Source organism: Pygocentrus nattereri, chromosome 17 (assembly GCF_015220715.1).
Source record: "Pygocentrus nattereri isolate fPygNat1 chromosome 17, fPygNat1.pri, whole genome shotgun sequence".
Lineage (NCBI taxonomy): Eukaryota > Metazoa > Chordata > Actinopteri > Characiformes > Serrasalmidae > Pygocentrus > Pygocentrus nattereri.
This window is the reverse complement of record NC_051227.1, coordinates 6,395,570-6,416,967: the sequence shown is the minus strand read 5'-3', so window position 1 is coordinate 6,416,967 and position 21,398 is coordinate 6,395,570. Positions and strand designations below refer to the sequence as shown.

The following is a 21,398-nucleotide window of genomic DNA, read 5'->3' as shown; positions in this document are numbered from 1 at the left end:
CACATTCTCCAACAATCTGAGGAACCCTTTTGCAATGCAAAGAGCACTTTAATCATGCAAAGTGTTTTTGAGTGTTGATGGTTCTGTACAGAACCCTTTCTCTACTAAAGAACCTTTAAAGAACCATGTTTTTAAGAGTGTAGCAATGGATAAATGTTTCATTTTGGCTGGAGAGTAATTTTTGGTGTGTTTTATGTGTTTTAATGTATGCAGGGTGCTGTATAAATGAGGTAATTACTCCCAGACGTCCAGCTGTCCAGTACAACACTGTGACTTACCCACTCTACTGTGTCTGGCTGGTGTGAAGTGGTTGGCAGTAAACAGATGATTGAAAACAGGTGTGTTTAAGCAGGAGAACAGCTTGCCAGGGCTCTAGCATGCCTGGTTTACTGGTTTGCCTGTTCCAGCACACCTGATTAAACTCATCAGGTCCACTTCTGAGTTGAATCAGGTGTGCAGGCTGGATACTTAAAGCAATAATCTAGAGTACACAGTTTTCTCCTTTAGTCCAAATGCAGTCCATCAACCGAGATGTTTGGTGCTTGAAATTCACTTCTTAAGTTTTAAACTAGAGCCATGAGGCAAAAGTAGTTACCTACTTGTATTTACACATATTGTCCATTTTATCAGCTCCACTGACCATATAGATGGGTTTTAAAGACTGTAGTCCATCTGCTTCTTTGCACACTGTCCTTTAATGGTCATATTTGAGTGGTGGGTCATTTTCAGCACTGCATTAACACTGACATGGTGGTGATGTGTTAGTGTGTGTTGCGCTGGTCTGAGTGGATCAGACACAGCAGTGCTGCTGGAGTTTTTAAACACCTCAGTGTCCTGTGACCACTGATGAAGGACTAGAGGACGACCAACACAAACTGTGCAGCAGCAGCTGAGCTGTCGTCTCTGACCATTGTAGAACAGGGTGCAGAGAAATAGATGGACTACAGTCTGTAACTCTAGAACTACAAAGTGCTCCTGTTTGGGCAGTGGAGCTGATAAATTGGGCAGTCAATGTAAAAACAAGGACATGGACTCACAGACTTGATATTGTGGTTTCTGTGTGGTTTTAAATATAAAATATGGAATGTGCACCAAATTATGGCCCAAACCAGTTCTTCCACATATCTGACTAGGATGAAAGTCCAGCCAGGCATAGAGTGGACTCTCCCAGGGTGGAGACTTCTCTCACGGTTACTACAAATGTTTACTTACTGTGAAAAATTACAAAAATATCTTTCAGTACAAGGTACGTATTTCGCGGCATGTGTTTAACTGCCGTTCTTCAGTGTTTGAACACTTCACTGCTGATAAATGACCCGAAGAAGCAATTCATATAGATGGTCTAGGGTGTGTGGGGCCCAGTCATTATAGTTTTATACATTTCTTAGTGAATTTAAACCTAGTTCAGGGATGCAACGGTGAAACCTAACCTGTATGCAAACCTGTTATATAAATAAAGTTATGTAACATCATAGCACTCTTTCGTTACGACCTTTATGCCCCCATTTGTTCTTCAAGAGTTTTGTCAAACAACTCGAGTGGCTGTGGCTTTCTGGCACAGATCTGCTAAATTGGCTGGTTTTACCCTGGGCACGTTTACCCTGACAAAGGAGGCAAGTGTGAAAAATTTGTCATTAAACGAGGCAAGTGGGGACTGGAATGTGTTTTTTTTTTCGTTTATTTGAAACTGACTATTGCCATTAGCAGCACGACCAAACCATGGCTGTAGGGCGTAAAGTACTCTCTGCAGTTCTCCTGGAAATGGAAATTATTTTTAAACCATAGGCACCTAAAGTTATTTTAAGTTTGCTGTATATAATTACTGATAATTAAATTTTATTTTATTTCTTAATGTATTAATTACATAATTGCATGAAAAATTCACCTTACACTGAGTTTACTTTATGCATCAATACCGAATACTAGTACTCATATGGTCCGATACTGTGCTCACTCATTTCTACTCGATCTCATAAAAGGCATAGAATCCCACTTCTGACACCAGTGACACGGTGTGACATAAGCCAAGTGTACACTGCCATGCTAATGAACAAATGACTCAAGATGGAAGTGAACAGTTGTCTGTTCACACAGAGAAGTGTTTCTGACTCCACAACAGTCGTGCAGACAGTAATCGATCGCTATAAACATTTTGCCTTGGCATTATATTCCCACCAGGGTTACACTGTGATTTGTGTTTTTGAACACAATCACAATCGCTTTCCCAATACGGGTGGAGACATGTAGGCTATCAACAGTTTTAGTGATAACTGTCCATAGACAGAGATGTTTGTAAGGGCTGTCCTTTTTTGTACAGTGTAAGTATACGAATCATAGACTTTGAACGTATATGATCGGTGTTGTTGAAATTGACAGATGAGGATCAAAACTCTGAAACATACTTTACTCATAGCTTCTCTCATGTGGAATGCATTGGTAGTGGGCTGGAAAGTAATTGTGCACTGCAACACTATGAACATTTCCCAGAATCCGCTACCTCATGTCACCAGGGCGAGCTGGAGGATTTCTCTGGTGCTGATTGATTCCTTGGTGGAAAAGTCTCGTCCATTTGCTTGCTAGCGGTCATCATTATTGATCTGTCTGAGCTAAAAATAGCCGCTGTCTCCCTGTTGCTGACTGTGTATGGGTATGAGAGAGGGACAGAGAGGAAGATAGAGAGAGAGAGAGAATGAAACAGCTACTTTAGTTAACCATTTAAAACCTGATGTCTCTCTCTCTCTCTCCTCTCACTCCTTTCTCCCCATACATAACAGCCTTGCTCTACCTTATCCATTCTCTATCATTCTCTCTCTATCTCTCTCTCCTTTTTCTCCATAGGTAATTTTCTCTACCTTCTCCATTCTCTCTCTCTCTCTCTCTCTCTCTCTCTCTCTCTCTCTCTCTTTCTTTCTGTCTCTGTCTCTCTGTCTCTCTCTCTCTCTCTCTCTCTCCATATCTACCACTCTCTGTCTACCTTCTCCATTCTTTTTTCTTTCTCTCTGTGTCCCTATTTCTCTCTCTCTCTCTCTCTCTCTCTCTCTCTCTCTCTACCTTCCCTATTCTCTCTCTTTATATATCTTTCTCTCCTTTCTCTACCTCTGTCCTTCTTTCTCTACCATTTTCTCTCTCACCTCATTCTCTCATTTCACTGTCTACTTTCTTTTGCATTTTTCACTCTACTTGATCTCTTCTGTCTTCTTTTCTATCCATCCATTCCATCCATTCATCTTTCTCTTCTGTTTTTCTCTCTATCTATTAAAGTCTCTACCTTCTGAGTACCATCTAATCCATTCCTGATAGGTCTCTCTCTCTCTCTCTCTCTCTCTCTCTCTCTCTCTCTCTCTCTCTCTCTCTCTCTCTCTCTGATGCTATTATTACAGCAGTGGCTCTGTTAGAACACAGACTTGTCTTTATGCTGTATGAAGTCCAGGGGGATCAGAGCCTCAGCGTCAGGTTTCCTCATAATGATGAGACGAGAGCAGCGCAAAGACAGGATTGTAGAAAACCCCACAGAGAGAGAGAGAGAGAGAGAGAGAGAGAGACTGATAGAGATGTAGAAGGTATGTAATGAACTCAGTGTTATAGGATCAGTGTAAAACCAGGATTACGTCTGCACTCATTAGCGCTAACTCACTGTTCCCGTCTACTGTTCACCTGCACTGCTAATCCACCTCCGTAACAGTCTGTGAGTGTGAGTGTATGTGTAGCAGGTTTATCACTGACATCATGGGGACCTTTCCTCATTGTGGTCCCCATTTGAAGTGAAGTCACGTTTTGAGGTTAGGGTAAGGTAGGGTTACGTAATTCCTGTACGATTCTTTTGGTTGACAGTAAATTAATTTGCACACTTTTTAACTGATAGCATTTTCCACATCATACACAATTTTGGGCTACAAAGTAGACTACGAGCTGAGATGCCTGTATGGAAGCAGCTTCTGTATGAAACGATGAAGATCTTTATTCTATGTTTCCAAAATACTTTCCCAAATTGGACAGTAGTCCAGTGTTGCTGTTTCCTCGATCTGAGAGGAAAGAAGGAAAGCAGATCTTATGCCTCTTTGCGCTTTGTCTTGTGTGGAGGTCTCCAAAATCAGCTCAGGCTGAGTTACGATCTGAGCTGCAAGTGAAAGTTTAGCTCCTGAAATTAGAGGTCTGCACTGCACCCGCGGAACCCACCACAATATCTTGTGGTGTGGGACTAAACCAGTCCACTGCAGGCTGGAGTGGGAAGAGAAGTCCTGCAAATTAATGAATAGCCTAAATAAAGTACAATGATCGGTAAATCATACATATAACCAATGTAAAATGATAACAGTAAAATAGTTCAAATGAAGGATATCATTCTAAAGAGTTGCGAAGCAGCTGATCACATGAACAACAACTTAATTCTAATGTGTTCGTGATTAGACTGTGTCAAATATCAGATTTCAGTTCACCTTGACAGAACTGGTAGGTGGGAGTGGGACAAAATGCTTTGGTTGCGGGTGGGAACAGAACAAAACATTTAGGTTGTGGTTGGGGGCGGTACAAAATGTTTTGGTTGCAGGTGGGAGCAGGACAAAATGTTTTGGTTGCCAGTGAAAGTGGGACAAATGATTCATATTTTCTATGGGAGTGGGAGGAAATCTTGTGGGAGACCTCTACCTGAAACTCCACGATCTTCTTTCGTTTTTTTTCCAGAGTAGAAAGCATCCCCACACTGTCACAGTCAGTCCGTTTGGCAATTCTGCAAGAAATGTATGGAAGTCTATGTAATGTCCCCACAATTCCCAGAATGAAACAGGTGCAAGTGTGTAGGTGTTGATAGTGATGATGATGAAGACATGAACATTTTGCTGTTGTTAAGATATTTAGCTGCTCCCACACTTAATTCTTTACACATATGTAAACACTTGCACGCACACACACACACACACGCGCACACACACACACACACACACACACACACACACACACACACACACACACACACACACACAATATTTGCACATACACTTTATTGTAAATACATTAAACTGGGATTCACACTCGAAAAAAGACATGACATTTCGTAGCAAAGCCACATTAAAAGCAAAATATGAAGTTTTTTTTCATATAGATATGTTTGTTCTCTCATTGGATGAGGGCCAATTCAATCACTTTCACAGGTCAATGTTAGCCAGCTGGACACACTCTGAGCTGCCCTGAAAACTTGCATGTTCACACACACATGAGCACTGACAAGAAACATTTGTGTGTAATATTAAAATAACCTCCTTGTATCTCCACTCATCGTCCACTTTATCAGCTCCACTGACCACATAGTTTTACTTTGTAGTTCTACAGTTACAGACTGTAGTCCATTTGTTTCTCTGATACTTTGTTACCCCATTTTACCCTGTTCTTCAGTGGTCAGGACCCCCATAGACCCTCACAGAGCAGGTACTGTTTGGTAACTGATAAAGTGGGCAGCAAGTTTTAAAAACTCCATCATTAAAAACTTACATCGGTTTATATAGAGCTCCCCCCACCCCTCTCTCACTGTTTCCGTCACTTGCTTTCCTTTTGTCTCTTGTCCAATCAGTGTTCAGTGGGCGGGGTGTGTGTGAGTGGGTATGCGTGTGAGTGTGTAGAGAAGTGGACGCAGAGCTGGTCTGGAGGTTTGTGCTGGAGCTCCAGAGTGGACATGCCGAGGAGCGCGTGAGTCTACAGCGCACACACACACACACACGCGCGCATCGCTGATGAATCCATATTTTTCTGTCTTTTTGCTTTCTCATCATTTCTTTCTCTCTTTCTATTTAGTCCCTCTGTCCTCTCACACTCCCGCTCTTACTTTAGTTCTTTCTTCTTTCCTCTCTCTCTGTCTCTCTCTCTCGCTCTCGTTCTCATCCCTCTCTTTTCTCTTCCTCTCGAATTCTGCTTGTTTGTTTCTCTTTACTCGACACTGTTTACTCCTCAGAAAGGATGGTTTTTAAAGGTTCTTTAGTAAGCAGTATTGTTCTCTATGGAATCATAAGTTCTGCATTCTTAGAAAAGATGGTTTTTCAAGGGTTCTTCAGTAGAGTATGGGTCTATATAGAAATATATGGTGTACATTCTTTAAAAAGATGGTTTTTCAAGGGTTCTTTAGTAAAGGTATTGTTCTATATGGAACCATAAGTTCTACATCCTTAGAAAAGATGGTTCTTCAAGGGTTCGTCAGTAAAGTGTATGGTTTTATATAGAAGCATACGCTGTACATTCTTCAAAAAGGGTGGCTTTTCAAGGGTCGTTAGTAAAGGTACTGTTCTATATGGAACCGTAAGTTCTAGATCCTTAGAAAAGATAGTTCTTTAAGTGTTATTTAGTCCTCTTCTTTTTCTTTCGGCTGCTCCCTTTAGGGGTCGCCACAGCGGATCATCTGCCTCCATCTTGCCCTATCCACTGCCTCCTCTACTTTCACACCAACCATCTCCATGTCCACCTTCACTACATCCATAAACCTTCTCTGAGGTCTACCTCTTCTCCTTCTACCCGGCAGCTCCATCTCCAACATTCTTTGACCAATATATCCACTATTCCTCCTCAACACATGTCCAAACCAAAATGTAAATCTATGTAGAACCATAAGTTGTACATTCTGTAAAATGACAGTTCTTTAAAGGTTCTTAAGCAAGGGGTATTTTTTTCTATATAGAGCCATAAGTTCTGCATTCTTCAAAAAGCATGTACAGCTAGGGTTATTTAGTATATAGTTCTATATAGAACTGTAAGTTCTACACCCTTAAGATGGTTCTTCAAGGGCTCTTTTGTAGAGACCATCTTAAAAGGATGGCTCTTAAAGTGTTCTTTAATAAAGTGTATAGTTCTATATAGAACCATGAGTTCTATATTCTTAAGCATGATAACTCCGCAAGGGGTCTTTAGTAAAGCATATGGTTCTGTATAGAACCAGAAGTGTGTGCCTTTTTTAAAAAGATGGTTTATAAAGTGTTTGTTAGTAAAGGGTATGGTTCTATATAGAACCATAAATTGTACGTTCTTTGAAAAGATGGTTCTTCAATGTTCTTGAAGAATATATCTGATGATATATTTGGTTCCTTTTTAGTGCACAGTGAAATGTTTCTTGGAGATTAATGGAGAATGTGCTGTATATGGTTCTACGTAATGTTTTTGAAAGCGATTCTGTATAACACCAAAAGTGTTCTTGTAACAATTGAAAAACCTTTTTTTGGTGCTATATCAAACAAGAACAATTTCACTGTGCAGAGAACTATTTATCCATGTTTTCTTGAGTGTTTATGGTTCAGCACTGCCATCTTTGCTATTAAAAAACCCTTAAAGAACCATCTTTTTAAGAATGTATGTAGAACTGTTCCATGCTTGGTGAAATGATTCTTCAAATTGATTAGGAATATGTTGTATAGAGTTCTATATAGCACCAAAAAGAGGTCTTCTATTGTTACAAGCTTGAAAGCAGAATCATTTTTTATGCTATATAGAACAGTAGAACCATGCAAAGAACCATTAGGCATGAAATGGCTCTATATAGTACTTAATGTTCTAAACAGATACATTACTTTTTACTAAAGAGCCACTGAAGAACCATCTTTTTTAAGAGTGCATGTGGAACCATTCAATGCTTAAATGGTTCTCTGCACAGTGAAGTGGTTCTTCAGAGTGGTGGAGAATATGCTGTATATGGTTCCATATAGCACCAAAAATGGTTCTATTGTTACAAGCTTGAAAGCAGAATCTTTTCTGGTGCTATATAAAACAGTAGAACCATGCAAAGAATTATTTAAGCATGAAATGGCTCTAAATAGTGCTCAGTGTTTTAAATGGGACCACTGCCTTTACCAAAGAACCCTTGAAGAACCATGTTTTGTGTGTAGTTACAGTAATGGTCTACTTACTCAGGCCAGTGTTTGCGTGTGTTTATAAAGATGGTTCTTCGAGGTTTTGTAGTAAAGGAAATGGTTCTAGACAGAACCATTTCATGCTTAAATGGTCTGTATGGGGTAAAGTGTGCTGGTAGCCCCCCAGACTGGTTTCACTCAGGTCCTTTACTTATCAGTTCGGTGCTGCTTCATTTACAGAGTGAGCAGAAATTCCACACGTGTGTGAGCGGCTCACTCTTCACACACTTCAGTGCCCACATTATTCCCACATAATTAAATGGTTAGGATGAAAACAGAGCGGTTCAGAGCGGTTTGGTGTGAAACTCTCTGTTCTAGAGAAACTTACCGAGTCAGAACTGTTCACAGTGGTGGTGATAGGAACCAGACGTCCACCTCTAGAAGCTCCTCACAGAAAGTTCCTACAGTAAATGGTTCTGAATTCACTGCCTGATGACTGAGATTTCGGCCTTAATCTCCATTCATGGTGGAGGGATACGTGACATGCAGGGCGCTGTGAGGCAAAATAGTCCCCAAAGAAAACTGATTATTCCAGATTTTCCACTATTTTCCATCATCAACATTCCATATAAACTCAGAAGACTTGGATCTCTGGTGGTTCTGGATGGTAAATAAAATATCTATGTTTGTGTTGTCGTCATGGCGACCCCTGGTTCCTATCACCACCACTGTAAAGAGATCTGAACTATTTCACACCAAACCGCTCGGAATCTCCTGTTTACACCTCACACACTGAGTTACGGAGGAACTTTGGAAAAAATGGTGGAGTTTCCCTGCATGTAGACACTAATGTTTGACATTCTCGGTCATTACTTTAACACAAACCACCTTTACACACATACACACACACACACTTCTTTACCTCCATGTGTGCGTCTGTGTGTGTGTTGGGGGCTGGGTCTACTCCCCCTACCCCAGATGTTTCTTTTCCCAGAGGGAACCTGAGAAGCTTTGTTAAGGAGTTTTTCTTGGTCCCTCATGTGGTTTTGTGTGTATATATGTGTGTGTGTGTGTGTGTGTGTGTGTGTAAACACCAGCAGGACCAAAATAGTGTCAGAAAGAATGGCTAAATAGCTCGCATGCATGCATTTCTCCGAGTGCTCGTTTCTGACACTACTTATGCCGGGCAGTGAAGGCCATCCAGAGTTTGCTTGTGAAAACATTGACTTTTATTTCGACCTCAAAATTGTGCTTCATTTCACTCCAGCAGGACAGTGGAGTCGATACCCATACAGTACATTTCTAGTATGAAAGTCCTTAGAACAAAACAGCAGTTCATTCAGTTTTCTGTACTGTAATCTACTCCTCTGATTCATCCAGCTGATTACTTTATACATGATCAGGAGTTTCTGCTTGATTTCACAGTTAAACCGCTAAACACTCTGATTTACGGTTAAATGCGTGTAATTTCCCATGATTTACTTTGCGTGTGCGTACACCCCACCATCCGAGGGCTGATCCTGTTACTCTTTATACAAACCTCAAAAAGACTCTGAAAACATTTTTTCACGGGACACGGGAAAGACATTTAAAAAACTCTGGAAAGACTTTTAACGGAGTTCAGAAAGGCTTTTAAAAGATTCCGCCAAGACTTTTAAAAGACTTCTAAAAGACTTTTGAAAGACTCCAGAAACACTTTTAAAAGACTTTTAAAGATTCTCAAAAGACTTTTAAAAGACGCAGGAAAGACATTTAAAATACTCTGGAAAGACTTTTAACGAAGTTCTTTTAAACGACTCTGAAAAGACTCAAAAGACTCCACGAAGATTTCTAAAAGCCTTTGAAAAGACTTTGAAAAGACTCCGGAAACACTTTGAACAGAGTTTGGAAAGACTTTTAAAAAGACTCCAGAAAGCCTTTTAGAAGACATAGGAAATAGGTCGTGATGTCAATAAAACAACTTTTGTTATTAGATCCCAAGAAAAATCTGTTGTGATGTCGATGAAACATCTAACATCTGTTGTTATTATGAGATCACAAGAAAAATAAGTTGCAATATGATAAAACAACTTTTGTTATCATGAGATCACAAGAAACATATGTTGTGGTGTTGGTCATTTTTGTTATCATGAGATCACAAGAAAAATACGTTGTGATGTCCATAAAACTACTTTTGTTATCATGAGTTCACAAGACATTTATAATGGTCCAGAAATATCCATCAGGACCCCCATGGACCCCCACAGAGCAGGTACTATTTGGGTGGTGGATCATTCTCAGCACTGCAGTAACACTGACGTGGTGGTGGTGTGTTAGTCTGTGTTGTGCTGGTAGATCAGTAGATCAGACACAGCAGTGCTGCTGGGGTCCATGGGGGTCCTGACCACTGAAAAACAGGGTAACAAAGTGTCAGAGAAACAGATGGACTACAGTCTGTAACTGTAGAACTACAAAGTCCATCTAAATGGTCAGTGGAGCTGATAAAGTGTGTGTAAGTGTGTGTGTGTGTGTGTGTGTGTGTGTTGAGGAGGAACTGGGGGAAATGTGGATCTTGAGACATTCTAAGTCTCGCCAGACGGAGAAACATTGTGCAAACAGTGATTGGAAACAGTCTAATCATGTCTCCAAAACACTACGATGGAAATGAGACTGAAGTTCCTTTGGATTTCATTTTGTACAGATGGTCATAATCACAGACAGAAGTGGCCTTGAACTCCAGTCAGACTAAAAAGCGAATCTTGATTCATTCCTGTCATGATTCCATTTCATTTCATTCCACAAAAAGCCACGACTTTGACAAACTCTCAGGAAATAAGAGGAAGCTGATCTTCTTGCCGTTTATCAAATAGCTTTCAGTCGCTGTGTAATTCCTCTGATGGTTATAATGAGAGATTCACAGTGAGAATGTCCTTCCAGGATAAGTAATTCAGTGAGTTGGTAAATCAGTGAATCAGTCAGTTAATGAATCAGTAGGTCAGACAGTCAGTCAGTGAGACAGTCTGTTCATGAATCAGTAAGTCACTCAAAGAGTTAGTCAGTCAGAGCATCAGTCAGTTAGTGAATCAATAATAGCACAGAGAGGTACTAAGTTAGTGACTCCATCAGTCAGTGAATAGGCTGTCAGTCAGTGAGTTGGTTAGTGAATCAGTTAGTGAATCAGTCAGTTGGTCAGTTGGTGAGTTAGTAAATCAGTGAGTCAGTTGGTGAATCTGGCAGTCAGTCAGTGAGTCAGTCAGTGAATAGGCTGTAAGTCAGTGAGTTGGTTAGTGAATTGGTTAGTGAATCAGTCAAATGGTGAGTTAGTAAATTAGTGAGTCAGTTAGCGAATCTGGCTGTCAGTCTGTGAGTCAATCAGTGAATAGGCTGTCAGTCAATGAGTTGGTTATTGAATTGGTTAGTGAATCAGTCAGTTGGTGAGTTAGTAAGTAAGTCAGTTAGTGAATCTGGCTGTCAGTCAGTGAGTCAGTCAGTGAATAGCCTGTCAGTCAATGAGTTGGTTAGTGAATTGGTTAGTGAATCAGTCAGTTGGTGAGTTAGTAGGTGAGTCAGTTAGTGAATCTGGCTGTCAGTCAGTGAGTCAGTCAGTGAATAGGCTGTCAGTCAGTGAGTTGGTTAGTGAATTGGTTAGTGAATCAGTCAGTTGGTGAGTTAGTAAGTCAGTTAGTTAGTGAATCTGGCTGTCAGTCAGTGAGTCAGTCACTGAATAGGCTGTCAGTCAGTGAGTTGGTTAGTGAATTGGTTAGTGAATCAGTCAGCTGGTGAGTTAGTAAGTGAGTCAGTTAGTGAATCTAGCAGTCAGTTGGTGAGTCAGGTAGTGAATCTGGCAGTCAGTCAGTGAGTCAGTTAGTCAATCTGGCAGTCAGTCAGTGAGTCAGTTAGTGAATCTGGCTGTCAGTCAGTGAGTCAGTCAATGAGTTGGTTAGTAAATCGGTTAGTGAATCAGTCAGTTGGTGAGTCAGTTAGTGAGTCACTATTTACTCTGAGAGAATCTGTGTTTGTAGCTCTCTGTAGCTTATTTCGTCCACTCAAATGGCTGTAACAGAAACATGCGCTGCTTTTTAACGGAAAATATTGTTCTTTAAGGTTTGGGCTAATTAGGCAAATTCAGCATGGCAGGACAGTAAAAGTATTTCTGACATGTTCCCAGTCTGACCAGCTAAAGAATCCTATTCACCAGGCTATCAGAGACTGATGGACTGGTCCTAGAACAGGGCTGTGATGTCCAGCCTGATGCACATCGTACTCATGTGTCCCCTCAAATGTCCCTGCTGATTGCAAAACAGCAAAACAGACCCAGATTTCTTAAAAACTGCAGTCCTGGCAGAGCTGCGGCTTTCATGGTTCGTGGTGTCTCTGTCTCTCTCTCTCTCTCTCTCTCTCTCTCTCTCTCTTTCTGTCTCTCTCTCTGTGTATGTGGTCACAGGGGTGGCTGATGTAATCACAGTCAGCAACAAAAGCAGTTTCTGATTTTCTTTGTGTGCATTCATGAGAAAATGTTGGCATAAAATCTGATCAATAATTGAACAGGCAGCTTTGCCCTGGCCCACCAACATGCACAGTGAATGCTCATGGCGGAGTCTCGCTTACATTGATTTCCCATTAAACAGGATGTCATTAGTAGAGAGAGAGAGAGAGAGAGAGAGCGCAGAGGCGACTGTAAAGCCACTAAGTTTCTTTAGAAAATGAAATTCTATCTGTTACTTCTACATTTGTTTATTATTTTATTTCGACTTTATTTACTTTCTATTTATTGACGTGCCAACTTCTATTCTCACCTGCTTATTTATTATTTATTATTATGCAATACACTGACAACCCACATACAGCTCTGAATGGCTGTCATCTACCTGGTCATTAAAGATGAGATTAATCATAGGTAGAAAAAATGCAATGCATATTGTTTATGCAAAAAATGCATAACCAATATGCATTTCTCTGCAAGTTCCATTGAAAAGAGAACATCATTAGTACCATAAAAAAGTCTTTAATTACCATGATACACAGTTTTTTCCATATGCCAGCCCCTATTGCCGGCCTCGCTTCAAATGAATCAATTTATTGTGTTACTTTCTTTATAAAAATTACTGAACATGTAAAAATGCATAATTACTCTTTATTTGCCAAATTTCATTATATTTTGCATATATATTCATATTACTGACACATTTCCATATTCCTCCATATGTATAAACATATATCGTTGCCCCATCAAAAGGAAAAACATGCAAACATAGTTTTCTGCATAATCTGAACATGGTGGCTGTCATTTACACTGTGCAAAAATTTAATGATGAATGGACCAGTAGTAATACTCTGAAATGACATGGAATGAAATATCTTTACATTTACTTACATTAAAAGTAAACAAAGTGTTTCTTTGGACCTTTATCTCTGAAATGTTAATTTTACAGTAGAAGGAAAAAACCTACTTCACTTTTAATGTAAGTCAGGAACCAGACTTTTTTCCAAGTCTTTTTGGGCTGTTTGTTTTGGTCTGTTCATCATGAAATTTGCACACAATGTAAAGCACAAAATGCCTTTTCAAATGACATTCTAAATTGAAAAACTGAAAAAAGTGCCATATATAAGTGTAAGTCCTGTAGAGGACATCGTAACTTACTCTCACTTAAAAATGACCAGTTGTATAACTTATCCAAGGTGTTCAAATGTTCCAACTGTATACACACCAACACGTGTCAGATAAGCTGTACTATTTGTGACTATGTGTAGCCGAATTTAACTTGAAGCCACACAAATAGCTGAACTCTTGCTCTTCTACCAAATTCAACACTCCATTGTCCATCTGCCTTCGGTACACAGGCCTCTGTTTCTGATCCTGAATACTGTATGTGCATGTTTTACAGGTGTGCGAGGACAGTGTGTTACAGTCACCTGTGGTTAACGTGGAAGGTTCTGACGGTGCTGACCGTCCTGTGTGTGGCACTGCAGTTACTTGGCGTGGTCCGACAAGCACGGTACATCTGAAGTATTCCTTGTTTACTCCATAGGGCACTATTTTTTTTACTGAATCGAGAGCTCCAGCTGTGTCCAAAACTGCTGTATTCAGTCTATAGTGTACTATTTTGGGGTTCCACGATTTTGTCATAGTGTCTGAAATCCTTTATTACCATCACAAGTACTGTCCCTGTAATAGTTCCCTATATACAGGGTTCCCATGGATGCCTAAAAAGTCTTAAAATAGATATCGAAAATTCCAGATTCTTTCTGTTTTGCTCCACTTCTCATTTAAAACGGATGTTAACTTAAGGTGTGTCCAAAAGTTTGTTCATTATCTATGGCACTATGTTGGGATGTAGTGGTATCTGTGAACATACTGCACTCAAACAATCCCACAATGCAAATAAAGGGAATGAACTGCATGTTAAAGTAACTGGCAGGCAAATCTTTAGATCGGTCAATTAGATTTTATCAAAAGTCAATATTACACATGCTATAAAATGGTCATTTTGAAAAAGTAGGCTAAAAGAACAATGAGTCACATTACGCATGGACTAAAATGAAAAGATTTCACAGTAGTGTTAATTGGATAGTCTGAACAATCTTACCTAAGTGGTGCAGCTATGTTATCTCTGAAAACACAAATAGTGGTCTGGATCAATACCAGCTGATACTCAATGTTAATGGACTTGGATCAGGTCAAAAACAAACAAAAAAAAAACAAACCTGGACATTCCTAATCAAATTATAAGAGGCTGTGTTGACTATTTGGAGCTGTTCAAAGGTATGACCATTTTAATACAATGTATCATTTTGAATTAGTTACAAAACAGTGCTCCATTCACTATGTAGTGCACTGTTGGGGGCTATGTCCAAAACTGTGCCCATTTCATTGTATAGTAAACTATTAGGATATGTGTAAAAACCCTTATACCAGCACCATACACACTAGCTAAGAAAGGGGACGGTCCACCACCCAATTGATATCCGATTTACACAGTCAAAAACTGACCAGATGAATGAGTGAAAGCGCTGATAAATTGTGCAGGTACAGTTCAGGTACAGTACACCTCTGTAGTGGACCTATAATGTAGGTGGACGTCATGAAGTCTTCTGCCGTTTTGTAGTAGTGTCCAAAATTGTTCACAGCCACGTTCTTTTGTCTGTAATAGTTCTGGTTTAAAGAACCTCCCACTTAAAAATTTTATAAAGTCTTAAAATATATGTTAAGAATTTGAGGTAATTTTTGCACAATTTGTTTCAAACTGATGTGAACCGCACCAACAGTGTGAAGCACAATTTCGGATGATTGAATTTGCTTACCATGGTCTCAGAGATGTTGCAACTGGATACACATCAACATTTGATTGCATACACATGCAAGAACATTTGACCAACAACAGTAAAGCCAGTCTCCTTACATTTGTCCTATCTTCTGTTCTCTCAGGGATACAAAAGTAATTCGACCAGCTGATGAGCAATCAGCCACAGCTGAACGGCAAGATGGAGGAATACTCCGATCTATCCCTGCTACCCTTGACCCACACCAGAGAAACTATCAGCTCTTCCAGTGGAGTAATGGCAAGAATCTCGATACTACACCAGCCAGACGTCTCACCAGCACAGTCAATAGGATCTTAGTGCCAAATGGATATCAGCTAGCAGGAAAAGCATCTCAACCAAAAGAGCCCAACAAAGAACCCTGGGTTTTCCCAGAAATTGTCAATCAATCACCAGCTCAGAGTGAAAAATCTGAAAATGTACCCAAAATGCCACCTGAAATTCCTTTAGAAGACAAACCTGGGGTACACCCAGAAGTAGTCAAGCAACCACCAATACAGAGGCAAAACTCTGAAAACATGTCACCTAAGGTTCCCTCAAGAGCTGCACCAGGGGTAATCCTAGAAGTGGTCAAGCAATCACCAGCCCAGAACCAAAACTCTGAAAGCATGCTGAGGACATCACCTGAGGTTCCCCCAAAAGATGAACCTGGGCTAAACCTAGAAGTGGTCAAGCAGTCACCAGCCCAGATGCGAAACTCTAAAAACATGCCGCCTCTCTCAAAAGAACTTCACAAACCACAAATATCCAGCCCAAATGGTATCCACGCAGACTCTGACAACCAAGCCATGATTGTTTTAAGCCATGATGAAGTTGGCGTATGCCGACCCAAGAACCACATTGTCTTCCTCAAGACCCATAAAACTGCCAGCAGCACCATTCTCAACATACTGTATCGCTACGGCGACTCCCAGAACTTGACCTTTGCCCTCCCAGCAAACATGTACAGCCAGCTGTACTATCCATACTTCTTCATGTCTTACTTTGTGGAGGGTTCAAGATTTGGTAGGGTGAAAGAATTCCACATCATGTGCAACCACATGCGATTCCGAGGCCTTGAGGTCAGCATAAAATTTTGTTAACCACATGCTAGATATTTCTGTGAATCATCGGTGAAACAGTGAATCATTGAATTCCATAAACATGCACTGGTAAAAGCTTAAAATGAGGCAGTGTTGCACTCTTACAAAAGCTGGTTATGCCGAGCCCACAGCTTCTAATAAGATTTACAGCCTAGATGGCTGCTGTGGAGAAATATAAGTACTGTTTTGTTTCAGCGTAAGATTTAGTATGACATTCAGTAATAAAAGAGCTTGAAGTAAGAGTTATTCATAAGGAACTAAAGAGACTAAAATGGCTTGTGGAGTCAGAGCAGGACAAAGACCTATAGACACCAACTTTATGGTCATCTGATAACTTGTAGGTCCACTTGAAATGTTGTCAGTGTAGTTGGACTTTTGTTCCTACCTTCAATACCCCCACTTTCTCTCTCTCTCTCTCTCTCTCTCTCTCTCTCTCTCTCTCTCTCTCTCTCTGTCTCTCTCTGTCTCTGTCCCTCTCTTAGGTGAGAAAGGTGATGCCTGTGGACACCTTTTATTTTTCCATCTTGCGGAGTCCAGTATCCATGATGGAATCCATCTTCACGTACTACAAAAGCATCCCGGCATTCCAAAATTTCAAGACTCTCACGGAATTCTTGCTGGATGGTGGCCGGTCCTTCAATGCCTCGCTGCCGAGTAACCACTACGCTCGCAACCTTTTGACCTTCGACTTCGGCATGGACAGCTCACCTCCCGCAAGCAAGGTAGAGTTAGACCAGCGCAGCACTGCCCTGATTGCCGCAGTGGAGAGCAACTTCCACCTGATTCTCATCTCAGAGTACTTTGACGAGTCGATGATCCTGCTCAAGCACGCCCTCTGCTGGACCCTGGAGGACATTGTGTCGTTTCGGCTGAACAGCCGCAGCGAGAAGTCTAGGCACAAGCTGAGCCCAGAGTTGGCCGAGCTTGTAAAGCAGTGGAGCTCACTAGACTGGCGGTTGTACCAACACTTCAATGCCACCTTCTGGCGACGAATAGACACCATGCTGGGACGTGCTAAGCTTCAAGAGGAGGTGGAGCTCTTAAGAGCTCGCAGGGCAGAGCTTGAACAAACCTGCCTTCTAGGGGGAGGTGCTGTTGATCCCAGCAAGGTCCAGGATGAGTCTCTGAAACCATTTCAGTATGGTACAGCGGTTATCCAGGGATATAACATTCGCCCAGGCCTGGACAAAGAAACCCATCGTCTCTGTCAGAGGCTCATCATGCCTGAGCTTCAATACACCAGTGCTTTGTACACTAAACAGTTCCCTGATCTTGTGGCTAAATTTAAAAATCGAGCCAAAATGGTTGCCACTAAAAATCTGGCTGCTGCCAGCCGCACAACCACAAGACTGAGTGCCTTGAATCACAACCTTCAAACAAGAACGGCTGCTGTTCACAAAATAAATTCACAAAGTATCACAAATGGACAGCCACAAAAACTTGTTAATGTGCAAACATTAGCAAAAGACAGTTCCGTTGTAAAAAGTGATGCTAATGTATTAGCACAACGAAGCATAGAAACTCAATCTGACCCCAGTAAATACAAAGCAATCAAACACAACATACCTTCTTAAACCTGACTTGAAACAGTCTACTTCATGCTAAAAACTGATTAAGCTAACCCCAGTGTGAATACCCATGCTGCTAACTTTTGAAGTTGAGAGAAAACAATGATCAGGCTGACGGCAGAAGCTGTTCATCAGATATTGGCGTCAATGCTGGCTCCTGTCCTGAAACACAGCTTTTTTTACTGCCTATTTTGAGGACATCATGAAATCCAGCAGCCAAAATCAGATAGCACTTAACAAGCTAGCTCTTTCCCTAAAAGGAAACATGTTAAATTTCAAAACATTCCAACTTCTTTTTTTTTCCTGAAACATAAATATTCCTGTCTAGACTTTGTGCTGTTGTGGACTGGGCCTTACTCTGCTCTGAAAGTGGCCTTTTTTCTACAGCTGCATACAATTCACGCTCATCCATCTCCAAGTGGATAAAGCTAAAGAAAGAGTTTCAGGTTTGGCTTTTCTAATGGGAATTGGCTTAAGGCAGGAGTGTCCAATCTTACCGACAAAGGGCCGGTGTGGCTGCAGGTTTTCATTCCAATGAAGCAAGAAGTCATATGATCAACTGAAGCCAATTAAATAAAAAAGTAGAATCAGGTGAGTTCCAGCTTGTTTTGAGGGAACACCTACAGACAAACCTGCCCTTTGTGGATAAGATTGGAATCATCTGGAATCAGAACACCTGTTTAACCATTAGGCTGGGCATACACTACATGATTATTTACCAGATTTTAGGCCAGATTTTAGGTCCGATTTTAGGCCAGATTTTCCCCGTGTGACAAATTTTCACAATCTGTAGCTTCTCTCCAGGTCAGGGGCTCAGTTGAAAGTGACTGATGTTGTGGATGATCTGTAGTGTGAGAGGAGCAACGAGTGAATCTTTAGCCTTCCATTCGAACTCTGGAGTAATCGAAGACCCTCTGATATTATCAAACATCTGATATTTACTCAAAATATTCACAAGTCCTGTAGTGTGAGCACCCTTACAAAGAAGTATACTTAAAGTTCATTTTATTAAGTAAACCTAAGTAAAGTTCAAGTATATTTCCCAAGTACTCTTTATGTAAGGAGTATATTAATATCATTATAATAGTAGTGTACTTTGGAAGGAAACCTACACAGCCCAGAGAGAACATGCAAACTCCACACAGAAGGGAGCTGGTCACCCGGCCGGGGAATCGAACCCAGGTCCTTCTTGGTGCGAGTTGACATTGCTACCCACATTTAAATAAACCTCCTTTTTGTAAGGGAAGATCAGAGATTATTCAACAGCAGCCTATCAGAGAGCTGGAGGAGCAGATAAACAGGCGGCAGATGGGAACAGATATCATGTTTATAATGTCATGAGGTCACTCGCTTTACAATTTTAGCTCAGCTGCCAGTTTGTAGTGAAATATTTCTCGGGCCTTCATCACAATGTCAATGTTTCTCACCACATATTAATAACCAGTTTGAGCTTTTGCTGCACATAAAAGTCCAAACAAGTCCGGTCAGTTTGGCTTTGTTTGTGTCATTTGATCTGAGGAGATCTGGGAGTTTGAGTTTTTAGTCGTAGCCCAAACACGTTATGTGTGTTACTCTCTCTCTTTGCCTTATCGTCTAGTGTACGAGCACCTCACGACAAAGTTGTGTAGTGTATGCCCAGCCTAAGAGTCCTTTACACTGTGATATCAACCCATCTGGACAAACACAGAACACCATTAGTAACTACTGGTCACTACCAGGAACCTTTTAATGGTTTTACTTTTTCAGCAGGTTGTTTTTATTGAGGGATATTCGATCCATGTATTGTGAATAGGACTGATTAAGACAGACCACCTGTTATTTATTTGTTAGGAATATTTTATCGCTTGGATCATGAGAACTTGCTTGGTCAAATAAAGGCCAAATAAATAGCTGTTTCAGTTCTGGGCACCACTGTCAGTGCAGCTTCATTGCGGATCTATTTTTGGGGGCTTCATTTGGAGAACCAGGTCAGTTGTTGCAATCTGACTCATTTTCTCTTCTTTATCTGATCCAGTTGATGGAGTTTAGAGACTTCGTTTACGTTGAAGTCCTGCTGAAATGACCTTTTATTTGCACGTCATCCAATCAGCATGGACAAAATCTGGGGTTTCCCAAGTACGGCCGAAGTCAGATCATGACAAGGTGGCCGGTGTTGGCATTAGAGATGCATAACGAGTACTTAGTCATTAGAAAGCAAATAAAAATGTCCTACTAAATAGAACCACATTCTTTAGAACCCTAGGTTAATTTTGTGCAATAGTTTGGTATTTTGGTCAATTACAATTACAGTTATAAAATAGTTAAATGAGTTAGTCACACAGGCCATACATTGTTATTTTCAGGAGACCCTGGGCTACTCAGATATGCCATTATTTCACACGTAAATGTTGACAGAATTTTGACATCTTTATGAATTTCAAAATTTCTAAAATTTCCAAAAAAATTCCAAAATTTACCTACGTGAAATTTTGCTTATACAGATCTTGAAAGCAAATTTAGACATGGTTAGTCTGGAGTGTCTGTGAGCTGAAAAATTTAGAATTTTGATGGTGATTAATTTTATTGCTTAATATGACTAACTGCTTTAGTAAGTGATAACAGATGATATTTCCAATATTAATCTGGCTTTACAGCAAAATTCAATGAAATTTAAGACAGTTACTGTGAATTGTATTATAAGTTACCGTAAAATTATGGTGTTTCAGTGCCCACTGCTTATAGAATATATAGAATATATGAAAAATGGCTCATGTCACTTCTGTCAAACAACTGCAGAACAGACCATGATCATAAAAGTAATAAATTGGCCCACTGCTAAGTCCGTGTTAAAAAATTTGAAGATTCCATTCTGGTCTGATTCTGATCATGTGTGCTTAGTTAGTATCACAGCGTAAAACTTTTGGTAGCAGTTTACTTTACAGACTGGTAATAAATGGGTAATAATAAAGTAATATTATGCTAACAAATTGTACTAACTTGTAGATGACATGCTGATTTTGTATGAACTAAAATAAGTTAGTAACTGTTGTGGTTATAAGTTAAGTAATAAAGTATAAAATGTAAAAAAAGAATAACAATTTCTAGATGACAATAGATAAAACAAGTCAGTAATTGTAAGGTTAAAAAGTATGTAATCAAACAGAAATATAACAGTAACAAGTTACTAAACAATTACAGGATATTTTTCTAGTTTTTCTACATGTTAATAATAAGTGGATAATAATAAGTGGTAACTAGCTAACAATAAAATGAAAAAAGAAAAACTTTTTTAATAAGTAAAAAATTTATTAAAAAATTTAATTGTAAGTATATAATAAAACTGGAAAAATAATGGTGACAAGTTCCACTAAAAACCACAGGATAATTTTTCTAGTTGTTAATAAGTTTTTAATCATAACTGTTAACTAGTTAGTAATACAATGAAAAAAGGGAAAAATGAAAATTAAAATAAATTAAAATTTAGATGATAATATGTAATAAATTAGTATTTTGAGGGAACAAGTATGTGAAAAAAAAAAAAAAAACAAGTTACAAAAAAAAAATTCCAGCATATTTTTCTAGTTTTTCTAGTATAAATAATAAATTGCCAATAATAAGTGGCCACTATTTAGTAATAAAATGAAAAAATG

At 39.8% G+C, this 21,398-nt stretch overlaps 1 protein-coding gene across 1 annotated transcript; it reads left to right on the top strand.

The window, feature by feature from the left end:
* The first annotated feature begins 5,617 nt into the window (after positions 1-5,617).
* gal3st2 (galactose-3-O-sulfotransferase 2) lies at positions 5,618-20,993 on the top strand. The gene is made up of 4 exons (XM_017683890.2): positions 5,618-5,679; positions 13,685-13,795; positions 15,226-16,180; positions 16,684-20,993. The coding sequence occupies exons 1-4, from the start codon at positions 5,666-5,668 to the stop codon at positions 17,773-17,775; spliced, it is 2,172 nt and encodes a 723-aa protein (XP_017539379.1). The 5' UTR covers positions 5,618-5,665; the 3' UTR covers positions 17,776-20,993.
* Positions 20,994-21,398: the final 405 nt, after the last annotated feature.